This window comes from Phragmites australis, chromosome 1 (assembly GCF_958298935.1).
Source record: "Phragmites australis chromosome 1, lpPhrAust1.1, whole genome shotgun sequence".
Lineage (NCBI taxonomy): Eukaryota > Viridiplantae > Streptophyta > Magnoliopsida > Poales > Poaceae > Phragmites > Phragmites australis.
Window position 1 is genome coordinate 11,975,993 of NC_084921.1, and position 24,718 is coordinate 12,000,710.

Genomic DNA, 24,718 nt, shown 5'->3' on the forward strand with positions numbered 1-24,718 from the left:
TGGGTACCTCGTGGATAATGGTTTTCTAGAGCTTTACACCCGGTTTCCTTGTGATGCCGATCTCCAATTATGCGAGGTCGTATGCAGACTACCATGGCCGAGATGAAAGCTGAGATTTCTACATTGAAGCAGCATGCGGGCAACAATGTTGCATCTGGAATTAAGACATGATTACCATGTTTGTTGCTTAATCACTTATTTGTTTTTAATGCTTTAATCACTTATTTGTTTTCGTTATTGAATACTTCAAACATAATTTGGGATAGAGGTGTGGGCAAGGAAGGCACGGCGAGACTCACGAAACTGTTAGCTTCTGTTTTTGATGAACTGATTACATTATGTCGCCTCATTGACTACTTCACCCTGTTTAGAATCGATCTTACTATTTATTTTCTGTGGTACACCCAAAATACCCATATTTATTAGTTCTTTTATTCGTCTGCAATAATTTGGATATATCATGGGCCATTTCTGTGCTCTTGTACTTTATTTTAGGAAAATCGCTGTATTTCGGCTAGTTCTGCATTATTTTACTTCTCATTTCAAACAGTCCCTAAACAGTTCATATCTTGCATTTTGATTGTAGCATGTGAGCGACTCATTCTACTGCATATTGATCCATGTGAACTGGGAATATGCCGCCCTTCTGTACCACTATGGGTACTATGAAGATTGCCTACAGTACTTAACAACATATCAAACTGTCATGGTAACTCATTTTCAGATGTGATCCTGTCATTGCAGAAACCTAGAATGTAGAGCTCCTTAACATCACTCTTTGTTGTTTCCTTGCAGGCTGGAAGTCACCGAGCACTCCATTGGAGATCTTGGAGGATGAAGTCGTAAATACTCCCAGAGTGCGGGCAGGAATAATTTTAGCAGAGGATGGCTGGAGCAGCCGCAGACCGGCAGCGAATTATTGAACCAAGAACTCCGAGCCGTGGTAGATTAGATAGGCATTCTTGATCGCCCATGTGTCTGAGCTATGTAGCAAAGCAAAGGACTGCAGCCTGTATAGTTTTCACATGGCTGAACAACTTGTGCAGTACATATAATGGACCGTTAGCCATTCGATAATCCAAACTGGATGAGCAGTACATATAATGAACGTTCTCTCTCCTACAACAGGTCAATTTTATCTTGGATTTGATACAACATTTGCTCTATATCTGGAGTATTGAACCAGCAATTTGTAGCTCAGCAATGACAAATGTAAATCACAGAGGTGTCCGACGCTTTGCCCACCAACCCAGTTTCTATGTACTGAGTTCATGTGAATTTGAAGGATTTTATCATTTTCGCTTGCTGTAAACCGCACTACAGAGGACACACTTGTGAATTGAGTTCACCCTACCAAGACACCACATGCACATTTTCACAGAACAATCATTCAGATGCATCGCAGAAGAACTCCAAGAACCGAATTAGTACAATAAATCGCAGTATGATAAAGACTATAGTACTGAATGTCTTACACAACGTAGTTAACGGTAATTCATGAGTCATGAATCTAATAGCAGAGGAAATCAAACATAACAAAGCATAAACTACTACGTACGCGAGTTTGCACGCAGCAAACTGATCACTGAAGCATCAAGACGAAACAAACAAGAGCAGCCATCGCCGCCGCGAATGCGACGCCGGTAGGAACCGTGGCGGCGCCAGACGCCGCGCCCGGCCAACCGGACGGCCAGGGGCGGCCGCCAGACCCTCCGTGGTCCGGCTGCGCGGACGTAGCCGGGCCAGGCGCCGGGGACGCGGCCACGGCCGGGTGCACCATGACGCGCACGATGAGCCTCTGCCCCTCCTCGCAGTGGCCCGGCTCGCCGCTGATGAAGCAGAAGAAGCCCGGGCGGTCGAGGCGGAACGTGGTGGCGCCGTCGGCGAACGTGGTGAGCGGCTCCGTGGCGTTGCAGGCGTCGAAGGCCTCCCGGTCCACGACCAGAACAGAGTCGTTCGTGTACTTGAAGTCTGCGAAAGATCAACACGCACGGCAGTGACGATGGCAGGCAGGGATTTGAGAACTGGCGTTGCATGGGAATGGGACGGGATTAGTTGTTTGGTTGGTACTCACAGAGTTCGTCGCCGACGTGGAAGCGGTTGTTCATGGCCCACCAGCCGTAGTTGGTGCCGACCTCGGGGACGCGCCACCCGCGCGGACCGCCGACGTGGAACACCAGCTCCGGCGCCGCCTCCGCGACGCCGGGAGCGATCAGAAAGAGAACGGCGGCAAGCGCCAGCACCGGGAGAAGCGGGAGCCTACGGGAGCTTCCAGCCATGGATCCGTCGTCTAGCCTGAATGGAGGTGGTGCGCCCGCGGTGCTGCTCTGCAGTACAGGTTCGGGGTTGGCGTCGCCGAGGCGCGCGCGGGATGTGTTTGCGGAGTGGAACTGCAGGTGCGCGCTCGTGTACGTGCGCGCGCGTTTTATAGGGGGCTCCGGCAGCACGAGGTCGAACGGTTGGTGCAACTTGTGCCGCGTCGGGCGGTTCCTTTGACCGCCGGCGCGCGCTCTGGGTTGACGGGGACGTGGGGATGCGGAGGGGACGTGGGGAACGAGGTGGCCGTTACGATACGAGGAGACTGGTGCTTGCATGCCATGCCGAGTTTTTTTAATCTCATCTCGCTGAGAGCTATTTTTCCTTCCAAAGGAAAAAAAGGGAAGAAAAGCAACCCGGCGATAATCAGCTAGTCAACTCTTGCTTTCTGGACTCTGATGAACCGGGAAGAAAAAGGAAGCCAAGGGACAACACTCTGGGGAAAAATAAAACTTGTATACAACAGCCAGATACAATCAACTCGCTGTCCTGTGACACAATATGTGAACTTCGATTCAAATTCACATGAAATTGTTTGCAAACGAGTGAGATGCCCTACGTTCAGAACTTGCAAGCTCTAGTTTTTCAGCATCAGTGCTTGCAAAAATTTCGGGTTGCAGACACGAAATTTTACGGCTTGCAAGTTGGAACGGAAGGGAACCACATAGGGACAACCAAAGTTGCCTAAAGCACTGAGACAGGAGCGCAAGCACAACTGCACTTGCACAAAACTAGATATTGAGATTTCCAGCAGCGAGTAGCAATTACAAGAGAATTAAATGAAAAACTTTGGGTGCTACCTTACTTCTTTCTAAAAGTATAAAGGGAAAATTATGTATTTTCTTCTGTCAGGTATGATGTGCAAGTGCAAGATGCTATTTGGGTGCAAACTGTTCGCACCCGAATAGCAGATTGCACCTGATACTTTGCCGTTTCCCCGATATAAGGGGCATATCAGTACGGGAACTCAGATATATTTGACATCAGCCAAAGCTTATCTTCCATCATCCCACCAGGGAAGGTTTGCGCTAGTTTCATTCACCATTTTTACTAGTGTCATCTGCATTAAAAGAATATTAGGGAAGGCCAAGGTAGATAGTCAAGTACAGGAACAATCAAAAGAAAATTTCATGTAAAGGGAGAATGCATAAAAAACACCTCAATATCATAATAGATTTATTGTATCATAATAAACATGTTAAGGTACACGTACCACACTTTCTGGGACCCCAGGAGGGGGCAATGTAAGATTTCTTGGTGGTGGCCTATCTTGGAATGATCTTTTGTCAAAACGCCATTCACCAATTTTTCCATAGGTCAGTTCACCCTGATAGGTTATTATTGTCAAATACTTTATCTCAGTGGAATAATGGGAACAGTGGCATATTTCCTTTATGCACTCAAACATATTGAATTCATATGAAAACCAGATGTATAGAAGAAATGCCAATTTGGGATTCTAATACCTTTAGTGAATAGTCACATCCATAGGTGAAGTGGATAATAAATGTGTTCCCGAGCTTCGTATCAAATGGTGGCTGCATATGTTGTTTGCCATCATGTCACTGAAACACATCATTTGAAGTGAAGAAGCATACTGTCGAGAAAAATCCAAACAAGTAGAGTACCTGGATCATGAAATCTCTATGAAGGATATGCTGAACCCCATGCAATGCACTAGCAACAGCATATGCATACCTAGAGGTCAATAAAAACAGCGAGACAAGCTGGAATTATAATGAAGTAACAAGCGACCAAATGACCTCAATTAACTTGCATGCAGGAAAAAGGTAATCCTCACATTTCCAAGACCCATCCAAAAGTTTTATCAGTTTCCTCATCCTCTTTCATTTGCAGTGACACATTCATCCATGTGGGGGCAATCATCTCAAGAAGTGTCTGAAATGTTTACTCGAATGACGAGATTGAGAAAAGTGAAGTCTATTCAAGTTGCTAACCCAAACAGAAAACAACAAGTACAATAAAACTCGTGCAAAATTAAATGGATTGAATGGAAGTTCAACAAATCCATGAAACTTATAGGTAGAGTGTCATGTCTGCAACAAGAAATTACCTTCTTAATGATTACAGGAGAATTCCCAATAGGGTCAATATCTGTGACATGACCTTTTTCTTTAGGATAGTATTTCCTTATTATTTTTCATGTTCTGATGGTGTGATGTAAAAGAAGGGGAATGCTGCTGGATCGTCGTCATGGGCCAAATTTGGTAGAGGTTTCACAAACATATGATCTGGTTCTGCCATTAGTATATAACTGCCATGTTCAGCAAAGCAGAACAGTATAAACAAATTAGAGCATCCGTGTTATTTAAGCATGGAGGAGGAAAACTACTGGATGCCTATTCTTTTTAACCCATGCCTGACAGGATGCAAAATCATGAGGTTAGGCGTGGAAGGTCAAAACTAGAAAAAAGAAAACCATAACACACAAAAAAAAAAACACAGATACGTCTTAACTCACTCTTCGTCAATCTTTGCTTTCTGAAGCCACTGCACAAATGCCCATGGCCTATTTAAGACGACATAGCCCTGCAAAACAATACAAAAATCATAACTTGAAAGCATTTCGATGTGCAAACTACAGACCTATCGAGACTAATTATAAAACAAGTGAGCAAGTTGAATTGGTACTTCAATTACGACATCGACAGATTGCTGATTTCAGGGTACATGACTCTGAAAAGTTAACCATGATTCTTTACCCCGCAAGCAAGTTTCATGCCAAATCATAAACTTATACATGCGGGATACCAAACCATTAAACTGTCAGAAAGTAGTATAAGAAAAAAGAAGAAAAAACGACAGAGAACCACTTCAGTTTGCCACTGCAAGTTCAACTGCGGCAGCAATTTTTATGCCTAAAATATTTCTTTTAGCCCCAGATTGTGGATAGCCCCACATTGTCCCTCCCACGTTGATCAACAGACAAAGAAAAAGAAACGAGAAGAGAAGTTTGTGTTGTTTATCGTTGCGTACGTGGTCCTTGCGGGCGGTGAGCGGGTCGACGACGAAGGTGGGGATCTCGTCCATGAGGCCGTCCGGCTTGCCAGAGTGCAGCACGCGTGTGAAGCCCCCCATGGCCTCGCCCCCCGGCCGCGCCTGCATCCGCCTGTACCAGTAGTACATCACCCGGCACTGCCACCTGCTGTACGGCGCGTCCGTCGACGTGAGCGCCACGTGGAACGGCCGCCGCGCACATCCACGCCGGCATCGCCACCACCGGGTCCCTCCCGCTCCCGGCGCATGCTCCCGTGCTGCCGCCGCCGCCGCCGCGGCGGAGTACCATGGCGAAGAAGTTGTACGAGATCAGGAACGCCCCCGCCGCCACCAGCGCCAGCACCACCGCCGGCGCGCGCCCCGCGACGCTGCCCGCGGCCTTCCGCGCCGCTGCGTTCATCTCTCCCCCCTCTCTACTCTCTCTCTAGGTTCTAGAATTCTTGGCGTGCGCGTTCAAGCTGGGAGGGAAGCGAGGATTAAGAATTAACAGATGGCATCATGGTAATTAACAGTTGATGACGTGGATTCGCTGGAAAAGTGCTCCCAGGTGGGACCCACGTGGGGCCGGTCTGTAAGCGACCAGATCAAATGGTTCGAGTCAACGGCAACTCCACGCAGTAGTGCTTGATGCAGCTGCGTGGTCGCAATTCAATCTCTGGCCTCGCCTTCGCATCATCTCTCATTGACAGATTCTGTATGATCTGCAACTCATTTGACACGCAGGAGTTTCTTAGGATTCTTGCGAAAAAAATAATAGAATTACATTTCAGATTCATGTAAAATTACTACGTTCCAAAAGTAGGATTTTTTTTAAAAAATAACGAGTTTCAAAGTAGTTGTAGAAATTTGGCAACACATACGGCAGGACGACTCCGACGTCCAGTGGCTTGCAAGCAGAAAAAACAGCTCGATTTGCTTCAAATGGTAGGGAACAAGGTGCAAAAGCAAGAAACACATGAGTGCAACCACATGCGTAAAACAGATAAAACAAGCGGCCATGCTTGCGAGCAGAAACAATCTACTGATGGCATGATTGCAACGTCCAGCTTTATGCTGCCACAGCGATCCTATGGGCCCACGGCTAAGTTAAGTATGTTTTAATGGATCGGATAATTACACGCAAACTAACACCCAAAAAATAAAAGAACAGAGATTTCACAGAACAAAACTTGTGTTCCACAAAACTGGTTGCAAACATGCTCTTCTACCCAGCCATATTGAATTGAATTGAATTGGTTCAGGGGAACAGCATACACGGCATTTCACAGTCCACGAACTCGTCTTCAGTTGCACATCAGTTTAGCTTCCAGCTTCCTACTTTGATTTAGATTGATCGCCGTCTGGCTTCACGATATTGAGGTCGCCGCCTTCTTTGCTAGCAAGATTTGCAGCTTTTATTTCATTGCAGTGGTTGATGAATTTGGTCAGTTCCTGCAATTAAAGAAATTTTGTTGATTAAATTCAGTACAAAATATGATACGATTCACTGCCTTCTTTGCTAGCAAGATTTGCAGCTTTTATTTCACTGCAGTACAAAATACAATGAACCATGGTACAGACAGCCTGAGATACGCAACAAGGTAGCTTGAGGTACATGACTACGATAGAAAATCTGTGTTACCGGACACCCGTGTCCAAATTTTTTTGCCAAGTCGGACACTCGCGTATCCGTGTCGGATTCCAAGTGGTATTTGGTGTGTCCCAAATTTTTTTGCCGAATCGGACGCCCCGACACGAGTCGGACTCCGACACCCGCACCCGTGTCCATGTAACACAGTAGAAAATGCTAGATAAAAAAAAAGCTGCATCATCAGACTAAACGTATGCTGGAGTCAAGTACTCAAATTCTAATAAGATTGATTTCTGTGTTTATACCCCCGTATTTGCATAATTAGATTCATGCCATTATAAATATCGCAGCCTTGAAATATGTCATTATAATCTTTTGAAATTGGGTCATGCCATTACGAATCTTCTAAAAATTGGATCCATGCCATTACAAATCTCCTGAAATCTGAATTCATGCCATTACAAATCTCTTGAAATTGGATCCATGTCATTACGAGATGTGCTTGATTTATAACGGTAATGGCATGGATATAGTTTCAAGAGATTTGTAATGGCATGTTTCCAAATACCGGATTTGTATTGGCATATTTCAAAACCGCGATATTTATAATGGCATGAATCTAATTAACCCTATATATTTAATAGATAAAACTGCGATAAATAATGTGTACAGGGAAAACTGTAACCACCTAACCTGCTAAAACGCCGGGGAACTCATATTAGTATTATTGTAACCAGCTGGAATTCGGAATGCAGATTTGAATACAAATCCATAGTTAAATTAATTTCAACGCAACATTCCAGTTTTCAAACAATGTATTTGCAATTTATCACTGCCAAAAAACAACAATATTAAATCATATCAGATTAACAATTGTCACATAGCATCTGCAAACACAATACAGCAGTTTCTGCCACAATTGAACATCAGGTGACAATGGTCCTTGAATGACAATGGGATCCACATCAACTACTGTACTGGCATATTATAGACTAAAATCTAGGCAAAATTGGCAAGATCTTGAAAGTTTGACCACATGGATCCCATGGCGACCTATATTTAGTGACAATGGGAGTAGTTCACCAGCTAGCAATCGATATGTGGTTATGATTGACCAAAATGTATGTTCCAACTTCCAATCATGATACAATTTAGCAATGGCAGCACAATTTTGTCACAAAACACAGAACATTTCTACAACAGAAATAGTGCACTATCACACTCAATTAACATATCATCGCAAGTGACATTTACATGAAACAAGGGAAGAAACCAGAAATAGATTGGTTTATAAAACTAGCTAACGTCAAACAGTAATCCAGTTCTTAATTTCAGCAGCGTATGCCCTATATGATTGAAAAATTGGCATCCTCTCACTCTAATTGCTAAGAAACAGAACAGGGTGCTGGCAGCTGAATTCAGTGACATCCTAGTCTAATTTAGCAACAGTAGCCTCTAACACCCGATTAAGCTAAAACATCGAAAAACCCAGTTACACTAAAACATCACGATCCAGAGCAAGGACTTCAATTAATCTTGTGTACTAAACAAAGAAGACAAGTACCAAGTACCGATTGATAGAGGAATCAATTTTTAATGCTACGGTGCACTGCACTCATGCTGTCCACTATACCTTGTCGGCGTCCATGTCCTTGGTGAACTTGTTCGGCTTCACGACCCTCTTCCCTGCAAGATCCAGTGGCAAATCAATCAATCAAACAAGCCCTGAAGAACAAAAAATCAAGAATCCAATCTAGGAGGAGGCAGGGCAGGAAAGAATGGCACGCATACCTTTGCGGACGTGGGGGGCCTTGCCGTGGCGACTGGGAGGGATGGACTTGTTCTTCTTCTGCCCCTTGAACAGGCTCTGCTTCTGCGTCATCTCCCTCCTCTCCAATCGATCAACCGAACAGCCGCCGCGACTTGTGCTATCGGAAGGATTCGGCTGAAACCTGAAGCCCGCGTCGCGCCGCCTCTCTGGAGCTGCTGCTGCTATGACGGTTGGGGATGCGCCGCCGCCTAGGGCTTTTCTTTGGTCGGGCCTGCTATTGTGGGCCGGAGAAGACCAGGCTTTCAAAATAGTAAGAAAGGTTCGTCCTAGTTTGGTGGCCCAACTCGTTTTCAACATTGGGAGGCCCAACAGTTACAAAAATACGATTTCTTTTATTTTTTATATTTCGAAATAAAAAACTGCAAATATATACGCCCGTTTTGAAAAACTATAGATTTAGACTCTAACGCTCATTAGAAGGAAGACATGTGACCTCTATACCGAAAAAAGTTTCAGAATTTCTTATGGCCATTTAGATTTTTTTTAAATTTTGAAGCATTAGAACACAATATTTTTTATTTTTATAAGTTGGAAGGACAACACGAGTTTGGATTTATAATTTTCCAAAATAAACACATATATTTGCAATATTTTATTTAAAATAATATAAATAAATAGCACGTCAAAATAGTCGACTCGCTATTCTTTTGAGACTTCTTTTCTCTCTTCTCTTCTTCCTTTATTTTCCCCGAATAGATGCATACTCATTCGTCATCCAAACTAAAAGGAGAAGTAGGATTGTTGCTGCGGACACAATCAGGCGCCAAGTAGACGCTTCCTCTATCTTACAGTAATGAACAGAAACAGCCAGCTTGTTGCATGTCGCACTTCATTCATGTTTGAAGTACAAGATTGGCAGACCAACGACAGATAAAAAAACAATAAGGCCCTTTCAGAACGCAGTATTCTTGAAACGTAGGAATAGAAAAAACATATAATTAGAGTTGCAAAGCATCTTGAATCTTATGAAATGAAAAACTGCAGGAATTACTCGTGTGAAGTGTTTGGATGCTCCACAGGAAGAGTAGAGGAATTTGGGAGTTAGATGTTCATTAGCAAGAGAGAAAGGAAAGAGAAAGAGAGACGATGCATTGGAACTTTCAAAGGAATTGGAAAAATGAGGCTAGAGCTCATGCTAGAATTTCTCTGCAACGTGAAGAAAATCTTCGTATCCTATGAAATTCCTTTGCTCCAATTCCAAAGGAGGTCTAAAAGTTCAAGAATGGCATGGAAGAATGCGAAGAAAGCTTCCCCTACACTTCAAGCATGGGTGACCGGAGTTACAATGTTATGGCTGGTGGATTGGCTTTGGAGGAAGTACTGATGGTCGACAAGAGGGCGCCGTCATGGGAGAGAGGAGAGAAGCGCAGGAAGAAGAGCAGAAGAACAGGAAGGTGAGGGAATAATCTTGCTTGCCTTTATTATCACGATGGCCTCTCCTTTAATAGAGATGGCAGATGCAATCTTAGCCGACTCCAACTCCTTAACTAAACCCAATGTAATTCCTGCTTTATCTCTATCCGAATCCAACTGCATCTTATCTCTAATTTAACTCATCTGAAATTACTCTAGTTTTAAACCGATCTAACCTATCTCTAATGGCAAGCCTTGATTCCTAATAGTCGCCCCAACTGCCGGGTGCGGCGCCCATAAGTCAGGCCCCACGTAACATACAAACTGCGAATAGTCCAACATGACTCACTTTTCGCAAACCTCATTTCAGTTAACCAATAAATTTGTACAAAGCACATATGTTCCTCTTTGAGAATTATCATGCGCATATTTCAATTTTGGTTCCGGCTGCTTGAAAAATGCACTGGACTGTCTCAAAAACACTGGGTTAATTATCTTCTTGGGAGACTTAGCTAGCAAGGTGATGATGATGGTATCACGAGCTCTCGGTCGTATCCATTTTCGATGCTTCTTCGACACCCTTGAAGGCAAGACGGAGCTTCCTCTGTGACGACACTTTCTTCCCGTTGTTCTCTGCCATACCCGTGACATGGACAGTCGCATATGGGACTCCTTTAAGGAGCTCAAACATTGGAATGCTCAGGTTTGGCCGAGTCATCTGCTCGAGAACCTCCGGTGACTGCATGTACAGGTTGTTGCCTTCATGCGTCACACTAGCTTTTGACATCCGCAGTCTGGGGTCCTCTTCAAGCATTTTGATGAACTGTCAATCAGTGTAATGGGCTTAGATATCTATGAGCAGCACACAAAGTGGTAATCAAGAAATGTTTGCACAAATGTATGAAAACACATTGTATAGAAGAACCCTTGAGCTACAACATGGCACGTCGATTAAACTTAGCGAACAACATAGCCAGTTCTGTTTTTCTGTTTAAGACTCAGTTATGTGATTTTTATATGATGATTGTGTTCATATGTGCCTGTGTAGACATGCGATCAAGTTGAGCTACTTTTGCATACTTAAAAACAGTATGTCTATGCCCCTTTCACAAATACGTCCATAACATGAGAAAGAATATACCTCAGACTAGCAATACACAAAATGACATAGCAGAGCATATGTAGGAATTTGAATAAGATAATCCTAGCAAAGGAAAATTGCTCATGCAATCAGAATTTAACTCCGCTGACATGGGTTTGCAAGGTTTTGAGCTTGTTACTGACCTCCGAAAGAGTAGATGATGTATCCAGCTCGATAAGGGTACCAGGCCCACATACAAGGCAATCTTTGTCTCTGACAAAATCGGTTACTTTAATATGAGTTCCTTCAAGACCATTGTACCTGTAAATAAACATAAATAATCACTGGTCGTCAAACTGAACATGTGTTGTGTTTTTGTAACCCCATCAAGAAATGCATGAGTCAGATATAACTGTTAAAAATGTTAACAGCAGTATAGCATCTAGTAGGATACAAATTAAAATGCTCTGAGGAATATAGTGACAAATGACCCATCAAATCTTGCCAAGTAATCAAGCATGTGGAGTGGCAACACAAAAAAGTAACTCAGCACTCAAGGCAATTATCAAACATTCAAACCAATTGATATTAATGACCTCTATGCTGAAGTTGAATCACTATACTGTATACTCTTTCCCCCCTCAACCTAGGGAATCAATCGTGTTTTTCAAAAACATGAACACGCCACAGACTCGCGTACACGCACCAACTTTGGGAAGAAACAACACTCGATGTAGTTTGTGATGCCGGTCGAAATGTCCACACAACCACACACCATTTTCTACTTGATATTATTCCATTGACTCACGGCAGCCCCAAGATCACTTAAACACAAAAGCTCACAGGTCACAGCCCCAGTAACTCTAAAGATACAGCACCCATGTGTGCAAGATAACTCGTAACAAGGCTAATGCCACTACTCAACGCTACAATCTATACACCTATATAATAGATTAGTTCAACTCTTTCCTACGTCCACACAACCTTCTACCTCCACACAAATGGTCTTTCCTCTGTCCAGCCCAATCTGTGCATGCAAGAATCTTGCTTTCTTGAAATGAAGCATTCAGACCTCTTCTCGTATGGCTTCATCAAATCTGATGGCCCAAAGCGCCCAGTTCATCCAACACTCACGGGCCCACGATCGTTTCGCCTCCTCTCCGAGTCCCGAAAGCGCTGCTCCTCTCCCGACTCGCCTCATCGATGCCTCCCGTGCGCGTGCGCGTGCGCCCTCCTCCCTACTCACTCCCTCCGGATCTAGGCCATTTCTGCTTGCTCTGCACCGCCGCAACACCTCCGCACCGCCACGAACCCTAGCATACCCTCCACGCCGCCTCCTCACTGCTACCGCTGTAGTGTTCCGCGTCCGCCTCCTTTCCCCTCTCCGCCGCTTCAACCAAACCCTTCGAGCTCGCGCGCCTGCGATGGACGCCTCTGCCGCCATCGGGCCCTCCTTCTCCGGCGCTGAGGCTCCCACTCAGCCCCCACCAACCCCAAACAACCCCGCCATGGCCGCCACCGCCTCCATCTCTCTCCCTCCACCTTTGTCTCCGCCTACCCCTCCCTTCTCCCCGCAGGCCCCCGCGCCATGCCCCCTTCTACTCTCCCCTTCTTCTCTTCCCCTCCATCTCCACGTCGCCCCCAGCCGGCTCCCGTCCCCGCACTCTTGGCGCCCTGATGTGAGGGCGCGCACGGGAACTATTCAGACACCGACGCTTGCGCGCCCTGGCAGCGTCGTTGAGATGGACCACCTCCCCTCTGACTTGCGGGACCACGCCATGGAGGCAGTCGACCACTTCGGCGATCGTGTCACCATCGGTGGCGTTGCCTCCCGAGCTCCTTGCATCCCCTGCTGCTGGCCTTCCAGCCTTCGGTGATAATCATTGCGAATTGTGTAGGTGTCGGAGGAAGGAGAGGTGTTGTATGTCTTCCCAAAAGACTACCGTGCAAAGCTGGTTGACAAGTCATTTAGGATGCGGGCCAAGCCTCTGCTGGAGAAAGCCAAGGTTATGGAGCAGGGGAGATGTAACTGATACTCTTGATCACTAGGAATTGTGCTGATATTGGTTGTGTTGTTGCTCTTTTGCAGGAAGTGGGTGCGTATTTGTTAAGGGTTTCATTCGTGACAGCGCCCATTGTTTCCATTGTGCTGGTGTACACTACCATCATTGCCATTCTCTCAAGTTCAAGTATGTTTAGTACTATAGGATAGAGTTTGTGCGTACTAACTGTATATGTACTGGCCAAAGGCCAAAGCTGTTCTGGCATAATGTCTTCATCTTTGTCATGTTGTTCTATTCCCTGAAGTGAGCATTTTGTGAATGTCTTAGTGATCAATGACTAAATTACATACTGAGAACGAAGAACAGTTTTAATCAATATGCCATCTACTTTTTTGCGAACATTTCACTCTTTATCTAGAGAGGTGCTCTCTCAATTCGAAAGGTAAAAGAAAAATAAAAGCACACTCGAAGATTTCATGAGCATTAGCTACTGCTTTTTATTTTTGGGAGCTTTAGCGGAGGCATTGTCATTTAACTCAATGTGCCTTCCGTTGATACCACCTCCTCTTCTACTAGAAGTGATGAAGATAATCGTGGTAGGCAGCGGAGATCTTATGATTCTACTATTATCATTCCGTCAGATTTGTTCTGGTAAGTTTCATGTAATTTTTAATGAGTATTTTGAAACTTCTGGATCACCCTATTACACTCTTGACTGAAAGGAACAAAAAGACAAATTCCCTTTGCTTTTGATCTTGCAGAGCTACTCAACCTGTCAATCACATCATATTACTGTAATTTCGAGTTGGATATTGCCTGTACTTTGCATGCTTCATGGTGTTCTAGAATTTCCTGTTTAAAAAAGCATCCTAGGGGAAAAAAAGAAACCCCGAAGAAAGTTCTATTTGAAATGTTGTTTGTTGGCAAACCAATCGAATAAAATACATTAAGTTGAGTTGGAGTGCTTTCTTATTATATATGTGTTTTTTGGAATTTATCCATTACACTCGTCATGCAAATTATCTCATGATTTGGGCATGATAATGTTCCTCATAGGATATTCGTGATAATGTTAGAAGAATCTGTATTCTGGTGCTGGGATGTTCCGGTGTTATACCTTTCATTACTTCCTGTTAAGATGACTACAATGAAATGGGACATAAATCTACACATATAATTTGGAAATGCAACTTTGTATGTGAACAAAAATCATCATGTACACATTCTTATTGTTGACACTAAAATTTCATGTGCCTGCAGGTACTTGGATGCATATTATTATAGAAGGCAACGAGTAGAAAAAGAAAATGGGATGAACTTTATTCAATCTGTAATTTAAAAGGGTTTGACTTGATTGTTCATTCTCACTATGTAATGCTGGCATGCGTAGGTAGGTTGAAACTGTACGTAATGCTCATTAAATCAATTCCACATGTATTCTCATTTGTGTTGAGGGATGGTGATCCAAATGATGGGCTTGAAGAGAAGAGGTGGAAGATGGTATTTTATTTTCTTCAGAGAAAATGTGGCTTCCGCTATTTGAAATCACCATGACCATTTACTGCATATTTATTTTTTCTATTACAAATTTCTGATGGCTCCTTAAATAACTTACAGATTAGGCAGTACATTTCATCAAATGGTGGAGTTATTAAAGCTGAAGAACTGGCACCATTTCTTGATGTCCCACCACTGTCAGAACGGTCCAAGGCATGGAAACTCTGGTCCAAAGCGCTAACAAGATGAATGGGCACCTTTATTTTTCAATTCATTTTCTCATTTTTAAATTGCATTTCGAATTTGGTTACTTTTTGTTGGCAATCAGCGTTTAGTGTACTGTTGAGGTCTCAGAACATTTGCAACCAAATCATTAAAGACTGACGATCCGTGAGATAATAAATATATCTATCTAGTTAAGGACCATTGCTTCTCTCAAAATCTGCATGTGCATTATATCACTACATGTGATGCGATTAATATTGAATAGCTATGTAACTTATAGCCCCAAAGCAGTGTTACATCCGGTGTTTATCATCAAACAGAATCTAGCGCGTAGGATACTAGGATTCCTTTATGGTCTAATATGCAAATTAATTAGTTTGTTTGGAGAATGGAGATTATGCTATTAGTTAAATTTTCAGGTGGCAATGGATTTGGTTAAAAGATGGAACGAAAACATTTCTAAATCATAAATTTAAAGAACTACTTTAGTCCTCACTCTTTGAGGAAACCAACTTTTAGAGTAAGAATGGGATATGAACAAGTGGAACTCACGTGAGATAGTTTGACACACTTTTGCTGCACCCAGATATAAGCTTGAAGGCTTCCAATGCACAAGCAGCAGATATAATTGCATTCGTGGAAGCAATGGCTGGGATTATATTCTTGACAACACCCTGAAAATCATAAAACATGGCCATTATTACACATGTCACTGTCCTATGAAAATAAAATTTAAGAAAATGAAATTTATGCATCACATACAAAGTTGGAACTCTGTTATCCAGTTAATCTAGAATTCAATCTAGCAGACATAAATAAATATAGAAAAAAACAGGCAGATTAGACTACTGACAAAAATAAAAATTAGGATTCCAGATACTAATATATATAAAAAGATCATTACTTCTGTGTCAATATCAAAACAAATAAGACGAAAGCACTATATATGCCATGCACAGAGAATAAGTCGCTGAACTTCCGAGAAAATGGCACAAAAACATTTATGACAAAAGAATACTATTCAATTCTATGGAAAATTAAAACGCCAAGTACCAAGAATGAGAAGCATGGTTACCTAGTGAAGTGCTTAAGCACCAGGTAAATCATGTAAAATAATCAACTAGATGATGAGTTTTTGTGCATAAAGCAACAAAGAAACACATGTGCAATAGCACCGGAATCAAAGATATACTGATAATCAAAAGACATATTCATTCAAAATTAGGGTAGACCGGTAGAGTATGTGCAGTTAGCCAGTTCCCATATTACAACGCTATAATTATTTTAAAAATAAGCAATTCCATAACTTAACAGAACTTAAAGAAGCTATAGCCCTGATTTAGAACCATTCTTATGCTCAGACCTTAGCTTCTTTATATCACTCAAGCCGCCATATTAGCAGACAATGAGCAATTCCGCAGTGGATTTTTCTTACCCACCCATCCCCGCATTCATGTCCTCTTTGAACACAAAATTTAACATCACAAGGTTCTATTGTTTAACATCACTACGTGCAATATAGATTAAATGTCATGAGTTATGACTTCGGAAAAAAAGAGAGGTTAAAATTGGTTTGTCTATAGAAATCGTGCATCATTACCGAATTGAAGGTAAAACACATTCTATCAGTATAAGAAGCAACGATTTGAGATACGTAAGGACTAAAATACAGCAAGGCTTGGTCAATAAACAGAGAACAAACCTGAGTCAATGAATATGTTACACCAGAAATACCAAAAAGCTCTGCTCTCTTTAAAGCCTGTATAAGTACACATATCAAAAGATTCGACAGAGGACACTAATAATAAAATAAATTACACGACATTGCAGTAAAGCATGCCTGTGAATAAATCCACTGCATATGCTCAGCATCATCAGCATCAAAAGGTTTTCGGGGATGAACCTACAACAGTGAATTTAACTGTAGGCGTGGGGAGAACTGAAAGAGAAATCATAAAGAGACAAAAGTAGTACCTCATCCCATTTGATCAAATGAGCATACTCAATGCAATGAGCTGCAGTTCTTGGAGTCTCAGCGAGGGTACATAAGGGATATTTAACCTGGGGAGGAAAAAGCCATATGTTGCATTCAAAGCAAGGTGTTTTCCCTGGTATTATGACTCTAGCATGACCTTTGAAGCCTTCGGTTCCACCATCTACCATAGGTTTAAACGTCTCTGGGATTGGATTGTCATTTGAGTCGTACTCTGCAATATGAATGAATATGTGGCGAACCATTATGTCATGCATGACACATTTTGATTTCTACTGTGTAAATAATAACATGCATAGGCTCTGATCAACTGATAAGCAGAAACATAAACAAACTACATTACGAAGGTCATAACCAACAATAACGGGCCAAATATAGTCTGCACTGAGGAGAGACCAGTGAACTCATAGCCAAAACCTTGAGTTTATCTCCACAGCATCATAATTATCACTTGAGAAAAGAAGTAATAATTTTGAAGAATTATAAGCAGTGTGCAGAGTTGACCATTGATAGTTTAAGTTGAAGTGGATACAGAACAAAATTGATTGCCATTAATCTCTAGCGCACATTTTCTTGTAAAACTTTATTAGTCCCAATTGAGCGTGATGGATGTAGTTCACTTGCAAATCTCAATGTGTAATGTCACAACCACAGTTCTAGAAAGGAACAAGGACATGCTGTAGACCCAAAGGCTGCAGTCTCCTAGTTTGAAGCCAATTTTCCTGAGTCGCAGAATATATCTACATAAAATTTGACACGGAAAAACATACCTAAGAAACCACAAGCCACAGAATTGATATAGCTTCGAGCCTCAATGGAATCTAGACCAAGCACAATTATGTGGAACTGACTGTAGAACTCTATCTCTTTATCTTCAATCCTGCAAAAGTGGGGCACAATGTTCACCCCACTAACTCGCTCCATAACCCTCTTCGCCGCTACTTCAGCCTTGGACTTCCCAACATCTTGAATTCTGTACATGAGTGCATACAGCCCACAATGAAACGATAAAAGATGACAAGTAATTATATAAAGAAAATCTAATATCAAAGCACACAAATAGTTGTGGCTGCAATTAAGTGAGGCTTCAGCATAATGTGATGAGAAACCAAGTCAAATTTTAGCCTCAGTTTGAATTTAAAATGGAGAATGATAATTCTTTCTTTCGCGATTCACTTAGGCTTGCCTTGGGGAACCCAAATTATCCTTCCTGTCGCTATTTATCCTCCCAAGACATTATAAAGTTTTCTCAGGGAAATATGCCTATACTATGTCGCCATCACCATCACATTGAGCTTCCATGCAGTGGTCCTGTAGACGCATCCTTCTGCAGCACCACCTAGATGGCTGCCACCTGTCCCCAACATGGATTTGAAAGTGGTGGAGATAGATGGGTCTCAAACCTGTCCTAGATCTCAACGTGGATCTCAAACCTGTCATGTAGCACCGCTCGCTCGTCCACTGCTTTGAGATCCATGTTGGGGACAAGTGGCGGCATCCTAAATGGTTTTGCAGAGGATGTGTTTACAGCACCGTTGCATAAAAAAAAAATCTGTTTACCCTGCATCCTGTCTAACTGTCATTTGGTAACTCAAAACTTGTAAACAAATGCATAGTGAAGGTAATTTTTTTTTTGATGATTTGCCACTTAAAAGATTGACCCTTTGATTATGATGTCACTCGTATCAATAAAATGTAAGACCATCTGAGTCAATGACTGTGGGTCACAGTGGCAAATAAGCGAAGCCACTTGAATAAATTGATGGTTTGCCACTGAAAAGATTAACCCTTTGATTATGATTAGTGAAGATAAAAGAGATTTTTTTATCCTTAAACCCCGAAGGGCAGGAGCTCTGCCATCCGATTAAGAAGAAGATGCAGAAGAGATATATCAGTGGAATCAGAAGGCCTACAGGCAGGTAGCGATTGGCATTTGAACGGAGCATCAAATCCTAACATCACCAGAACATAAATCCCTTCAGTTCCTCTCCCAACTCGCAAGACAATAACAAACGAAGATACACAAGCGACGGGGGTGAGGAGAAGACCAGCCGGACCTGAAGAGGAACTGGCGGTTGAGGTTGGAGACGTCGATGGTGTCCATGTCGATGACGTGCAGTTTCTTGAACCCGGAGAGAGCGAGGTCCTTGAGGAGCTCGCCCCCCAGCCCGCCAGCGCCCACCACCAGGACCTCCACGAGGCTCCCAAGCAGGTCCCGCAACTGCGCGCACGGATCAAACCAACCGTATCAGAGTAAGTAAAGAGGGAGGAATCGCAACGAGATACGGCGAAGGAGGATGAGTAACGGGGGCGGCTCACTTTGGGGCTGGGGTCAAAGGTGGCCTCAGCGAGGTTGCCGGGGCGGGAGAGGAGCATGTCGAGGTCCCGCCACCTCTCGGGCTCCGTCGGCGCCGGAAGCTCCGCGTCCGGGGAGGCCATCTCGGCGGTCGGCGGTGCGACTACCTTGCCTTCGATTGCAGAGGGTGCGGCCGGACTGCGGGCTTTAATGGCTGCGGCGGAAAGGCCGAAAGGAGGTCGGAATTAACACCAGGTGCTTGGCTGGACGGCCAGGATGCGTGATGCGCCCGATCGGACGGATTTCGGCAGAAGTTGGGCAGCCCGGTTTTATTTTTTATTTTACTAGTTGAGTCACCGTGAGTTATAATGAAAATAAAATTGATATAAGACTATATATATATATAGATAGATATTACTTATATCATTAAATCTAAGTAGAGATTCTCTATATTACCACATGACAGATCTGCTGCATATTTATAACTATTTTTATTTCTACTACCTCTAAAAGTTGAATGATGGTTTGATCTTGTATGTGTGCAAATTAGACTGTATAGTTGAATGTCTATGTGTTGCAACGGGAGTCACAAATTTGCATATGATAATATTGTTGATTCCTCTAAAACCAAATATCATCGTCAAAATATCTTTCAAAAAATAATATTGTTAACATTGTTGAAGCATTGCAAATACTAAAGACACTATTATGAACACCATACAACACATTGTTGTATAACCAAGTTTGCATCCTTATTCGAACATTCATAGAACACTCATAAAAAACATAAGGAAAGGAGAGTCAGGTTAAGCGTTGAAGTAGAACATAAAGTATATACTTAGAAATTGTCACAAAATATAAAATAAAAAAAAAAAAAATCCTATGGTGCCACGAGATGCGGCTACATAAAACTTAAAATTGGAGTTATTCCTTTTCTGCTTAGATATTTGAGCTTGAAGTTAAAAGAATAGGTTTTAAGAAAAAAGATTAGAAGAAACAAATCCTACATTACCGATAGAAAATCCCAAGATAGCATTCAACAACCATAGAGACCCGACCAACAACCCTTGAGACCGAACCAACAACCCTTGAGACCCGACAACCGTCTTATCCATATTTATTTTCATAATAATACATGTGTGTTGTAACAGAAACACAGAAAAATGTTCCTAAATTTGACAAACGATATCGATTTTACTTTTCACATGAAGAGATTAAACAACATGCTAAAGATAATATATTTAATTTTATAGAGCAAAAGTGCTCCGTAACACTAAAAGTCTAACATTACAACAATCAAAAGTACAAAAAAGATATACCATTTGCATCTCTGTTTTGATTGCTAATATGCTTTTGGTACATACAATGTGAAGGTTATGGACTCGTATTTAATAGTTAATTTCTTTTAGACAAAGCATAACATTGTAAATGGTTGTTGGTGAAAGAATTGGGCGCAACGCAAGATTATCAGCATTGGCAATATGTTCCTATATACCAATTATGACCATCCAGTTCATATTTTGGGGCATGACCAAACGTCTAACTCGTATGTTGATTGAGTTCTAGATTTAACTGACGCCACTATTAACAACAGGCTGACCACGGTGCCGCTGACTTGGATCGTGAAAATGATCATACCTATTCCATTTTTATAAATTTGTAAGGTAAGTGTGCTTAGGGTAAAATATCAACAATTTCCTCTCAAAATTTGACAATTTCTCATGTTGGTTATAATTCGAGAATGTATGGTTAGTAGATTTTAATGTCAATGAAATTGTGTATGATGAATGATCGTATATTTTTTTCTATTGACGCGGAGCAACAATCAATACAAAGACACATGATGCTTTTTAATGGAATGCATTCAGTCTGTACAATCGAAAAGCTTCTTATGAGCTTGACCCTGAAACAACTTCTAATAGTACTTATTGCTCTAGGAAGTCATATCCAACCACCTAGAACTATTTTGCTATTTACCACTTTCAAATGCACAAAAAAAAAAGGAAATTAGTGAGTTTAGGAAAGATAGACTAATATCATGGCATCTGTATGATTATATATGAAGATTTACATGCAAAAGAAATAGGTATTATAGGATATACAATTACACATTGATCAATCTATTGGACTACTGTACGAACTGACACCACATTTCATGATCAAGTGTAATTTTCAGAATCTCATCTCCCCTGTAACATCTTCTCTGAATGCTTTCGTCGAATGGCTGTTTGACTTGAATGACCTATCCATGTGCCTGCTTGCCTCTCTATTCTTCAGGTTAATCTTCTTGGGCAGATGGTGTCAGCCACTGGGTAAATAAGATTGTGGTAAGTAAATTTCTATATATGAGCACCTGTAAAGATTCTTGTAAAATCTGAAAATTAACACATTTAACATTCTGCTTCTGTCCTTAGCATATGTAGTTCAAAAAAATTATACACGTATTATCCTCCATTAGGCTGCATTATAATTTGGGAATTTTAACTTACGAGTATCAATTTAACTCTAACAAGGAACAAGAGTAAAGTAGTTCAAAGACTTGAATTACCTATGAATGAAAATGAAAGAAATTAACAGATTTGCTACTATCTTCCATGACACTCACCCAACCCACTTGAATAATGATTTGTTCACAGTGGCCTACTGAAATAAGTCTACCTGAACCGAATGCCATCAATTCTTATTTTGGTAGTCTGCAGGGCTTGAAAGAAGTGCCTGTCGCTTGGTTGTGGCGCAGAGAAAGGCTGCAGCTGAATGTTGACAGAAGGAGCACCGGCGCACGCAACGTCACATCAGCACGGTCCGTTGGGTTGGGAATTTTGTCGAACGGGTAAAAGGCAGCAACCAGTTACGAGGTTAGGAGAAAGACCAACGATGGTAAAGCTTCTCCGATGGAGAGGTAGCAAATCTGATGGCTTTGCTCATGGCATTCATCAACCTTTTTCTTCGCTCTGCTGCTACTGCCATCGATTCTTGTTCATGTGGAAGTCTGAAGATGAAGTGGCGGCGGGTGCTGCTACAAGAACCCGGGGACATTCTCGGAGGAGAATGGGATGGCCTTGGAACTCTACTCTACGCTTTTTCATAACCATGAAACTCTCGATTATATCATCATCACTTATCTTACAGAAAATATCACGCTCAATAAATGTGACTAAACAATTGTTCAATAACTTATTACCCATACTATTTCTCAATTTATCTTTCATTAGACTTAATGCTGAAAATACTCTTTCAACACTTACCGTTGCCATCGGTAGGATCAATACCAATTTAAAAAGCAAGTATACCAAATCATAAAGAGCATGTTTATTTGTTTTAACAAGCCTAATAGAGAGCCTCCCAAGATTGTTTAGACATTTGAATCTATCATCTCTTCTCATATCATGAATAAAGTTATCAAGTTGGATTTCAAGTCTTATCAAATCCATATAAAACTGGGTAAGTCTAAGTACCTTGTGTGTATCATAAGAAGCAAATGAATTGAACGGATTCAAAGCCGATATGCAAAGAAGCAACTCCATATTAACCTCGTCAAACCGATTGTCAAGCTCTTGCCGAATTTTATCAATGACACCAAGATATACCTCTCTTCTATAATGATCATCAATTGTTTGTTTGGGGTAAAACCGTGAGGATCTTCCATGAGGCACATAATTACCATCCAATGAAGGAATGCTGATGCTATATTTTACATAAAATGATGTAACCTTTCCTTTAAAGAACTCTTCCCACCCATGAGATCTCATATGTTGCATTCTTTCCTTTGCCAAACTCACAAGTGGCATTGCATTAACAATATCTCGGTCTCTCTTTTGTAAAGACTGACACAACTCATTTGTGTATCCAAGAATGACGAGCATCAAGTGAGCATTGAAAACAAACTCAAATGACTCAAAGGCATCAACCATAGCATGTATGTTCGGCTAATCACCCCTTTGTGTGGGATCTTTTTCAAGAATTATAAGCACTTCTCGGATTGTGGAATACATATCAATAATATGCAAAATAGTTTTGTAATAAGAGCCCCACCGAGTGTCTCCGGGTCTAGCTAAGCCCATCTCTTGATTTAATCCACTTCCACTTTCTATTTCACCAAATTCAAATGTTGTCTTTAGTTTTTGAGCTCTAACATTTTGAAGTATATCATGACGCTTACAAGAAACTCCAATAATATTCAACAAGCGAGAAAGTTGAGAAAAAATGATACACAACCATCATTTCCCTTGGCAACAGCAACAAGAACCAATTGGAGTTGATGTGCAAAACAATGGATGTAATAAGCAGAAGGAGACTCTTTCATGATCAATGTTTTCAGCCCATTAATCTCTCATTTCATTTCATGTTACTAGCTTCATCATATCTTTGTCCACGAATTTGAGTAAGAGTCAAGTGATGACCAATAAGTAAAGATTGAATTGCTGTCTTAAGTGACAATGAAGTGGTACCAACTACATGAACTACTCCAAGAAATCTTTCACATACCCTTCCATATTTATCAACATAATGCAAGCAAAGAGCTAGCTGTTCTTTATGTGATACATCACTAGACTCATAAGCTAAAATTGCATAATGATCGTCACCAAGTTCTTCAATTATGTGTCTAGTAGTTTTCTCGGCACAACATTGAATAATTTGCTTTTGTATGGGAGGGAAAGTCAAAATGCAATTTTTTGGAGTATTTTTCAGAACCAACTTATTAACTTCTTTATTATTTTCTGCAAGCCATTTTAAAAGTTCAAGAAAATTTTCTCGATTGCTAGATTCTTCACTTTCATCATGTCCATGGCATGCCAATCCTTGATGCAAAAGAAACCTCAAACATCTAAGTGAATAAGTCAACCTAACCTTGTAAAGAGATAGATTCTCTTGTGACACCTTCACAAGAACATTACCAATTGGTTTAACTTGCACAAATAAGTTGTATTTCTCTTAAGCCATATTGTGAGCACTACCTATACCCCCTACATGTTTGTCTAGTGCGTCACTTTTGTTCCAATTTCTCCAACCATCCTTAACAAGTTTACCACTTCCCTTGCCAAACAAGAAACAAACCATGCAAAATGCCGCATCCTTCTCAATACTACATTCAAGCCAAGGGTATTTATGAAACTAAATAAGACTAAAGCGGTGATCTTTACAATATATTTTTCTAGTTTCGTACTCATGAGCATAAGGTTGGCATAGACCTTTTAGAATATATCCTCTTCGAATTGCATCCTGATCATTGATATGAGAGCTTGCAATAGACACCCTTAATCCTGGATCAAGTTGGAGACGATTAACATCGTAAACAGGAGGTGGTTCATGTTCTCCTATTCCCACTTCATCCACAACTGGAACCGGAGATAGTTCTTGTTCTTGAGTTTGCTCTTGAAGCCCTTCATCCACAATCGGAACCGGAGATGATTCTTGTTCTTGAGTTTGCTCTTGAAGCCCTTCATCTGCAATCTTTTTTGTCTTTGCTTCATATTTCCGAAAAAGTGACGCAATGTTGCTGTTCCTCTTCATATCTTAACTGTTAACAATTCTACA

General features: G+C 41.6%; 3 protein-coding genes and 1 pseudogene across 3 annotated transcripts; all 4 read right to left on the reverse strand.

Annotated features, from left to right (window-relative positions):
* Positions 1-1,522: 1,522 nt before the first annotated feature.
* Positions 1,523-2,385, reverse strand: LOC133887755 (early nodulin-like protein 5). Its single transcript, XM_062327733.1, has 2 exons — positions 2,075-2,385; positions 1,523-1,971 (listed from the first exon to the last, which is right to left on the reverse strand). The coding sequence occupies exons 1-2, from the start codon at positions 2,277-2,279 to the stop codon at positions 1,583-1,585; spliced, it is 594 nt and encodes a 197-aa protein (XP_062183717.1). The 5' UTR covers positions 2,280-2,385; the 3' UTR covers positions 1,523-1,582.
* A 611-nt stretch (positions 2,386-2,996) lies between these two features.
* LOC133887766 (hydroxyproline O-arabinosyltransferase NOD3-like) lies at positions 2,997-6,012 on the reverse strand (annotated as a pseudogene).
* A 298-nt stretch (positions 6,013-6,310) lies between these two features.
* On the reverse strand, positions 6,311-8,936 carry LOC133909936 (uncharacterized). Its single transcript, XM_062352465.1, has 3 exons — positions 8,696-8,936; positions 8,538-8,590; positions 6,311-6,765 (listed from the first exon to the last, which is right to left on the reverse strand). The coding sequence occupies exons 1-3, from the start codon at positions 8,784-8,786 to the stop codon at positions 6,649-6,651; spliced, it is 261 nt and encodes an 86-aa protein (XP_062208449.1). The 5' UTR covers positions 8,787-8,936; the 3' UTR covers positions 6,311-6,648.
* Positions 8,937-10,437: 1,501 nt separating this feature from the next.
* Positions 10,438-19,394, reverse strand: LOC133909925 (NEDD8-activating enzyme E1 catalytic subunit-like). Its single transcript, XM_062352456.1, has 9 exons — positions 19,207-19,394; positions 18,945-19,108; positions 17,658-17,860; positions 16,869-17,101; positions 16,735-16,797; positions 16,597-16,653; positions 15,447-15,568; positions 11,373-11,490; positions 10,438-10,911 (listed from the first exon to the last, which is right to left on the reverse strand). Exons 1-9 carry the CDS (start codon positions 19,324-19,326, stop codon positions 10,624-10,626), a joined length of 1,368 nt encoding a protein of 455 aa, XP_062208440.1. The 5' UTR covers positions 19,327-19,394; the 3' UTR covers positions 10,438-10,623.
* Positions 19,395-24,718: the final 5,324 nt, after the last annotated feature.